The sequence below is a fragment of the Echinops telfairi genome, unplaced genomic scaffold, assembly GCF_000313985.2.
Source record: "Echinops telfairi isolate 266 unplaced genomic scaffold, ASM31398v2 ScPeMD7_23;HRSCAF=83, whole genome shotgun sequence".
Taxonomy (NCBI): Eukaryota; Metazoa; Chordata; class Mammalia; order Afrosoricida; family Tenrecidae; genus Echinops; species Echinops telfairi.
In genome coordinates this window covers 38,396,817-38,411,801 of record NW_022103920.1, presented here as the reverse complement: position 1 = coordinate 38,411,801, position 14,985 = coordinate 38,396,817, and the positions used below count along the sequence as shown (strand labels likewise).

The 14,985-nt window shown below is 37.1% G+C and overlaps 2 protein-coding genes across 3 annotated transcripts in view; one reads left to right on the top strand and one right to left on the bottom strand.

Moving 5' to 3' along the window:
* COG5 (component of oligomeric golgi complex 5) overlaps window positions 1-14,985 on the bottom strand; it is a 296,280-nt gene that overhangs the window by 225,446 nt on the left and 55,849 nt on the right. The window lies entirely within an intron of this gene.
* Window positions 7,926-14,745, top strand: GPR22 (G protein-coupled receptor 22). 2 transcript variants are annotated; one of them, XM_004702594.3, is made up of 4 exons: window positions 7,926-7,967; window positions 8,114-8,359; window positions 9,283-10,311; window positions 11,988-14,745. In XM_004702594.3, the coding sequence occupies exon 4, from the start codon at window positions 12,013-12,015 to the stop codon at window positions 13,312-13,314; it is 1,302 nt and encodes a 433-aa protein (XP_004702651.1). In that variant the 5' UTR covers window positions 7,926-7,967; window positions 8,114-8,359; window positions 9,283-10,311; window positions 11,988-12,012; the 3' UTR covers window positions 13,315-14,745. The 2 variants fall into 2 exon arrangements, with proteins under 2 accessions (XP_004702651.1, XP_045144648.1); XM_045288713.1 differs by lacking the exon at window positions 7,926-7,967 and having other exon boundaries at window positions 8,052-8,359; window positions 9,283-9,542.

Genomic DNA, 14,985 nt, shown 5'->3' with positions numbered 1-14,985 from the left:
CACATTTCAGTTATTCATCCCCCTGGAGGGTGGGCTATATATCCAAACTTGTGACGGGTTACTCCTTTCTCCCCCCTTCCACCCGCCCCCATCCCCCTACCCTCATGATATTGCTACTCCCACTACTGTTCCTGATGGTTTTATCTGTCCTAAATTCCATGTGTTGAGAGTTCTTATCGGTACCAATGCGTGTACTCCAGTTTGGCTGGATTTATAAGGTGGAACTGGGTCAAGGTAGTGGGGTGTCGGAAGCATTCAGGAACTAGAGGAATGATGTGTGCTTCGTCAGTGCTATACTGCACCCTGGTTGAATTGTCCCTTCCTTGTAACCCTTCTGTGGGGGAATGTCCAATTGTCTCCAGATGGACTTTGGGTTTCCACTCCTAACTCCTCCTTTTGCATTGATATAATTGCTTGTTTTGGATCTTTTGATACCTGATACCTGATCCCACTGACAACCCATGATCACACAGGCTAGTGTGCATCTTCCACGTAGGCTTATTTGCTTCCCTGCTAGATGGTTGCTTGTTTAATTTCAAGTCTTTGAAACCCCAGACACTACATCTTTTGATAGCCAGGTATCATCCACTCTCTTCACCACATTTGCTTAAGCACCCATTTTGTCTTCAGCGATTGCGTCGGCAAGGTGAGTATCAAAGAGTGCCTGGTTATTAGAATAAAGTGTTCTTGTGTTTAGGGAGGCCTTGAGTATAGGCCCAAAACCCATCTATCTTAACACTTAACATATAAATACATGTATATTGGTCTCTATCCCTTTCATTATAAATTAATATATGTACATATACACATGCCTATAGCTATACTGCTATAAATAGCTTTTGGCTCCTACTTCTTTCCTCTATTTCCTTTCACCTTCCTCCTGTCCCACTATCATGCTCACCTTCCATTCGGTTCTCAGTAATTCCTCTTGGATACATTATACTTCATCATATCCCACCAGGCATTATACCCCCTCTTTGCCATCAATTTTAGATTTCTTGTTGTTCCTTTATTGGCTCCCTGCTTCCCCTCGCCAACCCCTCCTCTCCCATGTCCCCCTGGGACTGCTAGTCCTATTGTTTTCTCCTCCAGATTGTTTGTCCTGCCTATCTTTTATAGAGAGACATAAGATTTAAAAAAAAAGGGGGGGGGGGATAGATAGTTCCAGGTCTGTCTGCTGACCCTCACGAGAGTTTTCCAATCAGCTCTGATAAGATGCCAAGCTCTGTCCCCAGAGTCAGAAGTCTATTTTCAGGATTCCTCAGGGACTTGGATACTTTGTTCCCCTTGTTGCCTTGTTGCACTCCCTTTGCATTTCACCACGCTGTGCTTGGGGCAGACTGGGCACACTTTCCACACAGTGTCTCCAGTGATATCCCCATAGTGCTATGGGTCAGTGATGGAACGTCATGTCTCGTGGTGGGGCTGGCCCTACGGTCCTCTCTGTGCATTGGCTGCTCTGAGCAAGGATGTCATCCCTGGTGGGCCATTATGGTGGGCCATAATGAGGTTCTCTCTCTCTCTCTCTTTCCCTCTTAGTTTGCACCCGTTTGGTCTGGACGGACCAGCCTCTGTCCCTGGGCTACATCTTCAGTGCTGTTCTTCGTATTATAATCTTCTGGGGAGGGTTAACATAGCTCTGCTTGGGTCTGGCCCCTTAAAATTCATATATATAATACTTGAACTTTTTTTGGCAGAAAAGCATTACCACCTCACTTCACTTATTGACTATCTTGTTATAACTTTGTGAATTTATGATAACAATAAACTACTATCCAACTATCTTGTGCACTAATAAGGTAGGAAACAGCGGTGTGAGGTAAACGTAATTCTCCTTGTGATATTTAAGGTTATGTGTCAATTTGGCTGGGTAATTTTCAGCCATTTGACAGTTATGTAATAATATAATTTGACACTTACATATTAACTTGATTTGGTAGGGGCTTTTTGTGGTTTTGGGGGGGTAGTTTAATAATGATTTTCTAATGATGTAACCCTCCATTCTGTGATCTGGTGTGATCACCAACCATGTTGACAGGTAAGGAGAAGGATTAACAACCAGAGCTGTGGATAAGTCAATATACGAATGAGCCCCCAAATATCACTATTACAGTTCTTGTCCACACATGGAGAGGTCTATCCCAAACAAAATGTGTATGAACGTGCCTCTGCAGGCTGTGGGGGGCTGCCAACCAGTTATCTCAGTAGCACACTTGTCTTAGACTCATTAGGGTGTCCACAAAAAAAAAACCCCAAACCTTTTGTGTCATGGGAAAAAAATTCTGATGAGGTCAGGCTAATAACACATTTTTAACAAGCCTCAAGTGGACCTACTTTCAAATAATAAAAATTATGCAATAAAGTTACAGGAAGGTGTTCCATATAAAACAGCAGGTTTTACGTTGGTCGAGCATGTTAAGGAAGGATGGAGAGACTTCAAAAACAAGTCAAGAGAAAAAAAACCTGTCAACCTAGATGAAGGAAGAAACTATGACTGAAGCCCAGGAATCAATGGAAGAAGCTTGTAGAATTACCATTGATGCAATAAAGTGAGATTTTCATTTTCATGTAGTTGGAATAACTAAATGGAACATTGGGACAATGTCATTTCCTGAAGACAGGTTTGACATTTTCAATTTTAGGTGAACATCTTGGTTTCAGAAAAACTTTGGCTCAATGAGTGCCTACAAGGTGTTAAGGGAGTATCAGGTAGTTCAATGAGCGACTCTTTCCATCAGTCTTTTAAGCAAGATCAAAGCTAATGAAGATGATTTGATGAACAGATTATAACCAAGGACATATCTTTAATTAAACCATGATGCAGACAGCAACGCCCAAGGAGATTCGCTGAGCCAGTTCAATTCAAGGCAAAGAGGTAAGTTTAGAAGGTTATGGTGACTTTGGAGCGGATTTAAAAGGGGCAGTTTTCATAGAGTTTTTCAAAAAACACAATAGGGCCTTATTAGGAAGAAATTTTAAGAAAACTGAAAACTACATGGGTGAGAAAAAGGCCAGGAAAACTGTGCCAAGGAATTTTGTTCCATTGTAACAATGCAACCACCCATTCTTTGAGGGTAACAAGGACTGTTCTATGACAATTTCATTGGAAAAACCTTACCACAGCCACCTCATAGTACTGGTCTTGTCCCTTCATACTTTGTTCTGTTCCCCAAAGTTAGAGGACTGAAATAGAACATGATCTGAGTTCCTCGAGGATGCCCAAACTGCCATTGTGACATGGTGAAAATCAGAACAGGCAGAACCCTTCCAGAAAGAGTTATAGAGATGGGAACACCACCTTCAGAGGTGGATAAGCCTAACGGCTGGGCTCAGCTCGAGACATGACGCCCCCTTCCCAGAGGGCAGCACTGAAGATACAGTTTGGGGAGAGCTGCAGGTCTGACCTGCTCACATAGAGGCAAACTAAGAGGGAAGTACAACAGACCAGCAATGGGAGCAAAGCCACGAAGTCCCCAAGGAATCCGAACTATAGACTTCTGATTTGAGGGGCAGCATTTGGCACCTCATCTGAACTGGTCGGGGGTACTTACAGTGGGACCACACTGGAAATCCAAAGGTGTATTTAGGTGGAGGCACTAGACCACCCCATTCCTGGCTGCAGTAGGAGCAATGGGGACTTGTAGGAGGCACGCCTCTCAGTCAAGAATGCTGAGGACTAAAAGGGTATAAGTGCTGATAGAAAAGGGGGTTGGACTGATGGATTCTAATAGGTCCTGCTCACTATTCAACAGAGATACCCATCTACACTGAGTCACAGCATAACAGCTTGGAACTATTGGGATGGTCTTTCTTTCTGTTATTATTTCAGGGTCTGTCTACATAAGATAGGAAGGATAAGCAATCCCAAGGAGGCAGCAAAGGGACAAATGTTTCCGAGGTGGGTGGGGCATGGGAGAGGAGGAGGGGGTGGTGTGTTTGAGCAGTGAGCCAATAACGACAGGGGCAAGGGAAAACAAGGGTTCTAAAATTGACAGTGAGGAGGGTGTAGGTCCTGGCCATGTTGATTAACTGAAATGTATTCGAGAGGAATGACTGAGAAGTGAATGATGGGTGAACATGATAGTGGAGAAGGAAGAAAGAAAAAGGAAAGAAAGGAAAGAAAAGGAAAGTAAAACTTATATGTGTAGGTATTAATATAGATATGTATATGTAAATATATATAGTCTAGGTATGCATAAATATGTAAATACAACAAAGAAACAGATAGACTTTGGGTCTCTACTTAAGTCTTACCTCCATACAAGAATGGCTTGTTCTAATAATGTGGCACTGTATGATGTTCACCTTCCAGACTCAATCACTGAAGACAAAAATGGGTGCATAAGCAAATGTGGTGAAGAAAGCCCGGCTATTAAAAGATATAGCATTTTAAAGGTTTGAAGTTAAACAAGCAGCCATCTAGCAGGGAAGCCACAAAGCCCACATGGAAGAAGCACTCCAGCCTGTGTAATCATGAGGTGTCACCAAGGACAGGTATCAGAAGTTCAAAAACAAGCAATCAAATTTATGCGAAGGAGCATGGACAAAGTGGAGACCCCAAACCCACCTGTAAAATAATTGGACAGTCCCTCACAGAAGGGTCACACAGAAGAGATAATAAATCTAGGGAACAGTATAACACTGATGAAACACATAACTATCTTCTAGTTCTTTAAGATTTCCTCCCCTTATTATTATTGTCTTTGTCCTACCTACCTCATTAATCTTGTTAGACTTGCAGGTGTTCGAATACATGAAAGCCAAGATAGATAACCCTTCAGAAATAGTTAACAGGAGTAATGATTCCCTGAGGGTATGGGAAGGGGGAGCTGATAGCAATGATGACTGTATAACCCCACCCAAGGGGAATGAATAACAGAATTTCAGGTGAATGGATACACTGGATGGTGTAAGATATGGGAATAATAATAATATATAATATAATAATAAGGTTCTGGGGGGTAGGGGGGGGAGGGACAAAGGGGAGCTGATACCAAAGAGTTCAAGAAGAAAATGTTTTGAACTGATCGTAGTAGTGATTGTAAAATTATGCTTGAGCTAACTGAACCATGGATGTTATAATATCTGTAAGACCTCCCAATAAAATGAAAAATAATAAAATTTTAAAAAATGAAAATCAGTGGATAAGCCTAGATCAAGGATATATCATGGAAGGATAGCTTCACATTTTGTTACTTTTTATAACAAAAAGTTACCGGAAAACTTGTATTATCTTTCAATTCCACTGTCTCAGAAACTTTTTGAAAACCTCACCTCTCATAGATGTGTGCTGTTGTTGTGTCCTTCACATCAACTCCCATTCATACAGACCGTATAGGTCAGAGTAGAAGTGGAACTGTAGAGTTTCCTACTCACTCTGTAATTCTTATTCAAAAGGAGCCCTGGTGGTGCAGTGATTAAGCACTTGGCTGCGATCCCAAAGGTTAGTGGTTCAACACGCCCCCAGCCCCTCCCCCCACCCGTTACTCCAGGGGGAAAAGATATAGTAGTCTGCTTCGGTAAAGATTCACAGTCTTGGGAACCCTATGGGGCAATACTACTCTGTTCTGTAGGGTCACTATGAGCCATAAATAACTTACCAGCCATGGGTTCTTGGTTTAATGTCTGTAACAGTACATCACTAGGTCTTTTCTCCCACAGAGCCATTTGTGGGTTTGGACAACCAACCTTTAGGTTAGCAGACAAGCACTTAACCACTGCATGTTCACTCTTTCTCTCTCCCTCTGCTCACTCCCACATATATAGAGATATATACGCCACTATGTTAACAACTCCTTTTTGCCCCTACTACAAATTTCCCAAGCCAACCACCAACTCATGCTATTATCTTTTCTCTGGTGGTATTTTTTGCATATAATAACATTGTGTGTGTGTGTGTGTATCAACTGTCTTTCAACATGCTTGGCCTTTTACTAAGACCCTTTTTCTCAACTTTCACAATGCATGAATGTTAGCAATTTCAATTTTAGCGTTACCAAAGCCTTGCTACCCAAAGCTATACAGAAAATGTTAGAAAATCACAACTAAATCTTCTACCACACTACTCACAATTTCTATATAAATCCAATTCAAATGTTATATACTACTTAGCCATTACTGTGAATGGGAAGATGATAAAAGTACATAATGTCTTTCAAAATTATAAAATATTTTCAATTGCAAATTAAATTTATTATACAATATTTTAAAATAGAGAATATCACTAAACTATAGAATAATTGGTGATTAATATTCTAACAATTCAGCCACCAGAAACATGTATTATATTTTGTCAACAAATATAAAAAATTTTACATATTAAATAAAAATAAAATTATCCTCACTATTGAGAGTAGAACATCTTTATTTTACTTTTAGAACATTTTTTTTTGGTACTTTTAGAACATTTTTATAGATAATCAAAGCTAATAACAATTCAGTGTTTGTTTTTGGTTTTTGTTGTTGTTGTTGTTTTTGTTTTTAATCATTTTATTAGGGGCTCATACAATTAGGGGCTTATCGCAATCCATACATATATCAATTGTGTAAAGCACATATGTACATTCGTTGCCTTCATCATTTTCAAAACATTTGCTCTCCAAAAACTCAACTTTATAAAGTTCATTACTTATACCATTATTTCTATTCTTTTGACAGCATATCTATTTAAAATTATTTCACTTTCTCCCGATTTATGAAGACATGCAGCTTATTTACTTTCTTCTTTGCCACATGCATTTATCAACAATATTAGTATATAGCTACATATAATATTAAGGGAATAGCCATTCATTTTTTTAAAATCATTTTATTGGGGGCTCATACAACTCTTATCACAATCTATACATCCATCCACAGTGTGGAGCACATTTGTTGCCATCATTTTCAAAACATTTTCTTTCTACCTGAGCCCTTGGTATCAGCTCATTTTCCCTCCCTCCCCTGAGGATACTCTTCTAGGAGACATTGGTCAGTGTAAGACATGAAAAAATAATAATAACTTATAAATTATCAAGGGTTCATGAGGGAGGGAGGGAGGGAAAAATGAGGAGCTAATACCAAGGGCTCAAGTAGAAAGAAAATGTTTTGAAATTGATGATGGCAACATATATACAAATGTGCTTGATACACTTGCTGTATGGATTGTTATAAGAGCTGTAAGAGCCCCCAATTAAACAATTTATTTAAAAAAAGAAGAAGAAGCAGATTGTCCAGGTCAGTTGAAATAAATATTAAGGCAGATGATCAAAGGGTTCCTTCCCACAGGTGAAGTGATCTCTAAAAGTAAAGCCAATTATTCATTTTATACACTGAGAATGGCAAAGAGATAGAGCAATAAGATTTATAGCAAATTCCTAATACAATCACCTGAAGCCAATCTGATTAATACTTTGAATGAATGGAGTGAATGAATACATAAGTAATTGAATGAATGAATACTGAATTCATAACTAGAGTTTATCACCTTGAGATGCTCACAATACTTTGAAATACACAGAGAAAATGACTTCAATTCAAAAAAATAGTTGAAATTCAATGTGGTGCACAGTAAAGATGCAGTAGCTTTCTATTTGCAGAACAAAGAATCTCAATCAGAAACATATATATAACTAAAATATTTCTCAAGTGCAATTATCAAGTCTTTAAAAAGAATATATACTTTTTACTATGCAATTCCTGCCTCTCATTTCCCTGCATTTTAAAGTGTTTAGCATTAAGTGAACAAACCAGAATAGAATGCACATGGTTAAAACACCAATTTACTAATTCTATTTAAGAGCAACATACAAGCACTTATAAATTTAGCTCTTTTTTTTGGGGGGGGGCATCCTTATATAAAACGGTAGGGTGAGAAGGGGGCGGGAAATCCCTGCTATACATATGAAGCACAGTTTAAGCCCAATACAACTGACCAATCAAAATTAGTGAACGCACTGCATCTCTCTGCAGTGGAGAGAAGCGACAAGGTAGGCTGTCATTCTGCAAAAGCTGCTCAGAAAGGCTTTCCTCTGAAAAGCAGTGCCATGCCTTTTTTAGAAAGACTGATCTAAATGCTGTCTCCAGAGACGAGAAGCCTTCAGTATGTTAAATTACTTTCATTATGTCTTTTCAGATGCTTATTGATTCCACAGTAGGAAGAGTGAGAGACTGCAGCAGCCTCTAAGCAGCACGACATGTTCTATACATTAGCAGGACTGCTGAAACAATGGCACAGTAAGGCACTTATTTTTCTTAAGGTCATTTTCGAAGAGATGTGCCTGACCCTCTTTCCCTAGTCCTACTAACAAGTGAACAAAATGAATCAATCAAACTGGAAACGCTTCAACTACATCAAGAATCTATCAAATCCTTACCCGAGGTAAGATGTGCTTGTTATGCTAGTATACAGCTGCTTTTGAATCAGCACAGTGGGGTAAAATTACTTTGGGAAATTTCAGCCTAATTTGTATAAGTTACTTTGTTTAATTCTACTATTTCCCAAAGATGTAATTTTCAGATCTATTTAAGACATGCTATAGTTTGAATGTCATTTTTTATAGAGTGTATTGTAAAATACAAAGCATTTTCTTTGTTAATTCACTATGAAGACACCAGCTTTAAATTATTTCAAACATATTAAATATTCTTAATGTTTCTCAAGTGTTCAAAAAAAAAGAAAGCCTTCAATATCTTGAAAGAACCAGGTTTACTATTTAGTTATTATTTATTGCTTAATTTTCAGATAAGAATGTTCACTGAAAATTATTCAATTGGTAGTTAGCTTTTTATTGCCTTTGCATTTCAACCACATGAACAATTCATCAATGGAAATTTATAGTATCTTATCATAGAATCTGTTTTAATCAACTAAAATGCAAACCATGTGCTAAGAATTAGCCAAACTATAATATTCTTAGAGCAGAAAATACGGTCAAATTTATTACAAATGCAAGAGGGAACGACAGTATATTTCATGTATGCTAATGGCTCATAATCTCCGAAAATACAGGTTAGCTTCTAAAATGCGAGCAGAAATTAGTTTGACAAAAGCAGTTTTTGTCGCAAGACTTTACTTGTAAAGTTAAAAATGCTGTTTGATAAGATTATATATACATTTTTTGTTAGGAAAAGGAAACATATTCTTTAAAGCAAGCTTTAATTGTATGCCTATAGTTCTGGCTCTGATAACATAGCTTATTTATTTTGATAACCAACACTACATGATTTTAAAATATTTTCAATTAATTGGAAATTATTAGGTACTCAATTCCTTAACCATTATTTCTTTATCTTTTTCACAAGGGTCCACAGTCACTAATTCAGTATTTACAACTGCCCTAATGAAGAATGCAACAGAGCAAGCAAGCATCTCCATGGCTGTCTAAGCCACGGACTGCAGGATGGTCTTCTAACACAGGATTTTAAGGCATTAAGGAGTTAAAATCGGGGACGAGATCTACATTGTTACCGGGATATAACAAGTCAGTGGTGTCCTAAGAAGATGCTAGAGAAAAGCTGCAAAAGAGAAAGCATCATAACTGTAAAAGCCTGAAAACAAAATGGTGAGAATTTTTAACGGGGGAGTTTATACTTTAACATACCAGAATTATGGATGCTACTGGTTCTTGAAGAAGCAGGAAATGTGAATTTCCAAAAGGAGAATGTATTTACTTCACCAGCAAGTTAAAGGAAGCTTTAACAAATATTTGCTGCACTATTCTGATATTCATATCAATTGATATGACTAATGGATTTTTCCATCTGAGTTTTATGACCAATTAAGTATCCTCTTCTAATGAAAGGAAACCAAATTAAGTAGCAGGTGGTTTTTATCAAAAAGAACATGGACTGGATTTATAAAACAAAGCAAGTTATGTGATCAAGAAACCATTTTAAAATAATGAGGATTGCTTCATACACTTGTAATTTACAAAAGGATGTCTAAATACATTATAGAAGCTAGAAACCGTATGTTTCCTTTTTGGTTTCCACACATCCTGGAATATAAAGAGACACTATCATATATCCCTTCCAAGGGAAACATAATTCTTATCTTTTGAGGATAGTTCCTCTTGGTCGTGACTTCTTAAAGCAAAACAAAGTATTATGCACTGGGTTTTAGAAATGCATCAGCCAACTCAATTTCACAATTCATGCAGTTGAAGTATTGGAGAGAAAAATGAAAGCATTCCTACAAGACATGAAATAAGCACAGCTTCTTCAGTGTTGTCAGGTGAAAATTCATGTCAAAAGTCTGGCAATGGCATCGTGTATCAATTTGTGAAAAACTGCCATAGAGAGCCAAAAGGCCCCTAAGGCAACAGCAAACAGGTAGGTCAGAAGATGCATGGACTCTTCACACAGGTTAACATTTACAAAAGATAAGAGTTTTTCTCTAGAGGAATTGCAGTTTTCTTAATTATCAGCCAACCTGACACTTGTGTTTTAACTGTAAATTTAACTGATGTGACAAAAACCTGATGTTTAATCTGCCAGATCAGAAAATTTGGCATACTTTTATTTTCCATTTTTATAGGCTTCCAGTTTGAGCAAAGGCCATCAGTTACTTGAATAAATATGCCTCTAGCAATGCTTCATATTATGCTCAAAATAGATTGGTAACATTAGCATTTGTTTCTGTAATATTAATTCCAAAATTGAAATACATAAGTATAAGTCTTTCCTGAAAATTGCTAAAGGTTATAATCAAATGAAAGGCTCATATGGTATTTGAAAAACGTTGTTTTTTAATTTGTATTTAAATAGAAATTTGCAATCAAACTGTGCACTTGGAATGTGAAATATAGTTGGTTGTATGATTTCCTATTTTAAACTGAACATACTGATTACTGGATTACTGGCATTTTAACCAAAAACCAGACATTATTTTTATAAATCATGCTAAACCCCCAAATATTAAACGCAGATTTGTATCGATGAGCTAAAGAGTGGGTTTTTTTAAATTCGAAATTATACACAGGTTGCTTTATACAAAGGCTTCACAAGCAATGTGTAACTTATAAAGCTTCCTTTAAAAATGAACTTCAGATACTATTTTCCCTATGATTTCATTTCTTACTAGAAATTTATTTAAAGAAGTAAAATCAACTGGTATATTATTATAAACCACTTCAAAAAGAGGCTTTCAATATGACATTAAATATCCATTTTCTCCTTCAACAAAATTCTCCCCCACACCCCCCCAAAAAGAGGGTGTGGCCACAAAATAAAATCATTCATGAATGATTATTGCTCTTTTCCCAAGCTTTGTGGCTTCTTTCTACTGCTAACATAATTTCCTTTTTCTTCCACTTTGTATAAGTTTGCTGAGTATGAAATTCAAAGAGTATTTTCATATACATAAATGTCATATATAAAATACTTCTCATTTGCCTATGTCTGTAGGAATAACTCTAGATATCCATTTAAGCCCATGTCTGGCTTCTGAATCGGAATTTTAATGAAGAACATGGGCAAAATAGCTTAAAACCAACTGGTGCTCTGTACGACTTATCATTTTAAATGAACACTTGTCCCGTTCATTTGAAATCTCCCAGGAATAATTACACCTACACTAATTATGCTAGAACATATTAAAATAGCATTTATTTTCCACCTACTCACATTTTTAAATGAAATTTTAAAACACTTGTGTTAAAATTACTTTTGCATACTGGGTAGTTCGATGATACAGAAATGTACTTTGCCTCAAATAATAAGCATGAAGAACCCAAATAAGGAACCCCGTTTTAGTAAATTCAGTTGGTAGTATACAGGAGTCATCCCCAGACAGAAATTTCTTCAAAATAAGACTCAATTCCTTTTACATCTAAACAATACAACCTGGATTTAAAAAAAAATTGACGTGTTCATTACTAGTTATAAACTTAAAAAGTTAAGCTTGTGGTTGTTAGGTGCACAATAAAAAAGATCTTACAAAGGGCACATGTTTGATACAAGTCATTTAAATTGCCAAATATCAAAGTGTATTCTATTTCACTTTCTAGGAAAAACACCAACTGCTCCAAAAGAATGTGTTTTTCTCCCATTCTGGAAGTCAACATGCAGTCTGAATCTAACATTACAGTGCGAGATGACATTGATGCCATCAACACCAACATGTACCAACCACTCTCATATCCATTAAGCTTTCAAGTGTCGCTCACCGGATTTCTTATGTTAGAAATCGTGTTGGGACTTGGCAGCAACCTCACCGTACTGGTACTTTACTGCATGAAATCCAACCTAATCAACTCTGTCAGTAACATTATTACAATGAATCTTCATGTACTTGATGTAATAATTTGCGTGGGGTGCATCCCTCTAACTATAGTTATCCTTCTGCTTTCTCTGGAGAGTAACACCGCTCTCATCTGCTGCTTCCACGAGGCTTGTGTATCTTTTGCAAGTGTCTCCACAGCAATCAACGTGTTTGCTATTACTTTGGACAGATATGACATCTCGGTAAAACCTGCAAACCGAATCCTGACAATGGGCAGGGCTGTAATATTAATGGTATCCATATGGATTTTCTCATTTTTTTCCTTCCTGATTCCCTTTATGGAGGTCAATTTTTTCAGCCTTCCGAGTGGAAATACGTGGGAAAACAAGACACTTTTGTGCGTCAGTACAAATGAATACTACACTGAACTGGGAATGTATTACCATCTGCTGGTACAGATCCCAATATTCTTTTTCACCGTTGTCGTCATGTTAATCACGTACACCAAAATACTTCAGGCTCTTAATATTCGAATAGGCACAAGGTTTTCAACAGGGCAGAAGAAGAAAACAAGAAAGAAAAAGACCATTTCTCTAAGCACGCAGCATGCGCCCACAGACCTGTCTCAGAGCAGTGGGGGCAGGAACGTGGTCTTCGGGGTAAGGACTTCGGTGTCCGTCATCATTGCCCTCCGGAGAGCGGTGAAACGACACCGGGAACGACGCGAGAGGCAAAAGAGGGTCTTCAAAATGTCCTTACTGATTATTTCTACATTCCTTCTCTGCTGGACACCAATTTCTGTTTTAAATACCACCATTTTATGTGTAGGCCCAAGTGACCTTTTGGTAAAATTAAGATTGTGTTTTCTAGTCATGGCGTATGGAACAACCATATTTCACCCTCTATTGTACGCATTCACTAGACAAAAATTTCAAAAGGTCTTGAAAAGTAAAATGAAAAAGCGAGTTGTTTCTATCGTAGAAGCTGACCCCATGCCTAATAATGCTGTAATACACAACTCGTGGATAGATCCTAAAAGGAACCCCAAAATTACCTTTGAAGACAGTGAAATCAGAGAGAAATGTTTAGTACCTCAGGTTGTCACAGACTAGAGCAATGTCTAAGTTTCACCAAAATCACACTCGGATGGGTTTTACATGGAAATTGTAAAAAGTAAAATTACTGCCAAATGGAAAGGGGAAAAATTTTTAAGTATTGGTTATGTTGTAAATTTTCAATGTAAATGTCAATTAGATTAGGCCATATATATTCAATTTCTTCATTACTTAATGTATTTGTTGCATGGCAGTTTGTTGCAGTAACATCCTGTGTATATTTTGTCACTATTATGTCCATCAGAAGATATTAATGTAAGTCATATTTTCTAAAGAATAAATTAATAGCCTTAAAACAAGTGTACAACTTTGCAAATGAAACCGACATAGGTAGCCTTGATTTTTTTTATAACGTGCATTGTTTCTAAGATACTAACTACAGACGTGTTTGTATGATGACAATTCAAATCACACTTTAATAAAAAACCAAAAAGCATAGACTCAAAACCGTTAAAACAATACACGATTTTCTGTACTATTACACTGTTTTCTGATGTAGGCCACTTGCTATAATATTTGAAACATAAAACAAAACTACGTATGAAACATACTTTTTGAATGTAAAAAAGCTATAGCATTGATCAGAATTCTAAAACTCAAAAACCAGATAATAAGCAACCCTAGCACACCAAAGCTAGGGAAAGTTTAAAATTCCATTTACTAGGGGAAAAGTTGGGTTTTCTAGGGCCCAGGGCACTATACCCGTAGCATACAAAGAACCCAACAATAAAGAGAAGGAAGAGCAGAGCGCAAACAAGGCTCTTCCCTCCTCACCCTGCTTTAAGCTCAGTCAAACGCATCGGGTTCGTACAGTGCACGAACATGAACAGATTGCCCACCGTTCCCCATCTTAGCCTTTCATTAAAATAGAAGATAGCCATCTCTATCTAAATGCCAGGAAGAATAAAAGACAAACAAACAAAAGACTCTATCACAGGTGGAAAAGCTAATAGAGCCGACCAACTGTTTCTAATTTTGAGATAATCAGGAACTTCAGAGTGATGCAGTTTACACAATACTCCTATGCTATCATACTACCAGTATTTCAGACTATAAAGTTCTGTTCCTACTCTGAAAAATCAGTAACTTACTCCCTGTTAAATTCCACACCACTTATTTTAACTTTAAATATTTTCTCTCCAATCCTCTAATCACACTGGAAAGCTATGAAATAACTAATCCCAGCTATAAATTCTCAAGATTGGGAATCTCATATCCGTTTCCTAGTGTTACAATCTAGTAGCCTATCAATGAGTGCTTTAGAAAATTAGCAATCGGTCACTCAAAATGGACAAGTCCTCGCTACCTTAAAATTAGTTAACTTGATTACTTTGTATTCTGTTTTTTTAACACTGCATTCACTAAAATCAAGTAACAACTCAGTTTTAAGCAGAAAAAATGTGGCAAACACCTCAGTGATATATTACTTTAGTGCAAAAGAATGAGATTCAGTCAATCACATTTATTGAATACTTTGAAATCCTTGGGGAATTAAGTACGATGCAATAGCTTGAATTCCCTAAGGTCACCAAGTAGACTAAGTAGTGATTTGTTTTTGATAATGTTAATAATAATAATCTCAAATATGGAAGGGCCCAGTTTTATGCAGTCTATTTCCTACTGTTACAGAAATATTTCAATTATACAAATATTTCAATTTAACAAAAT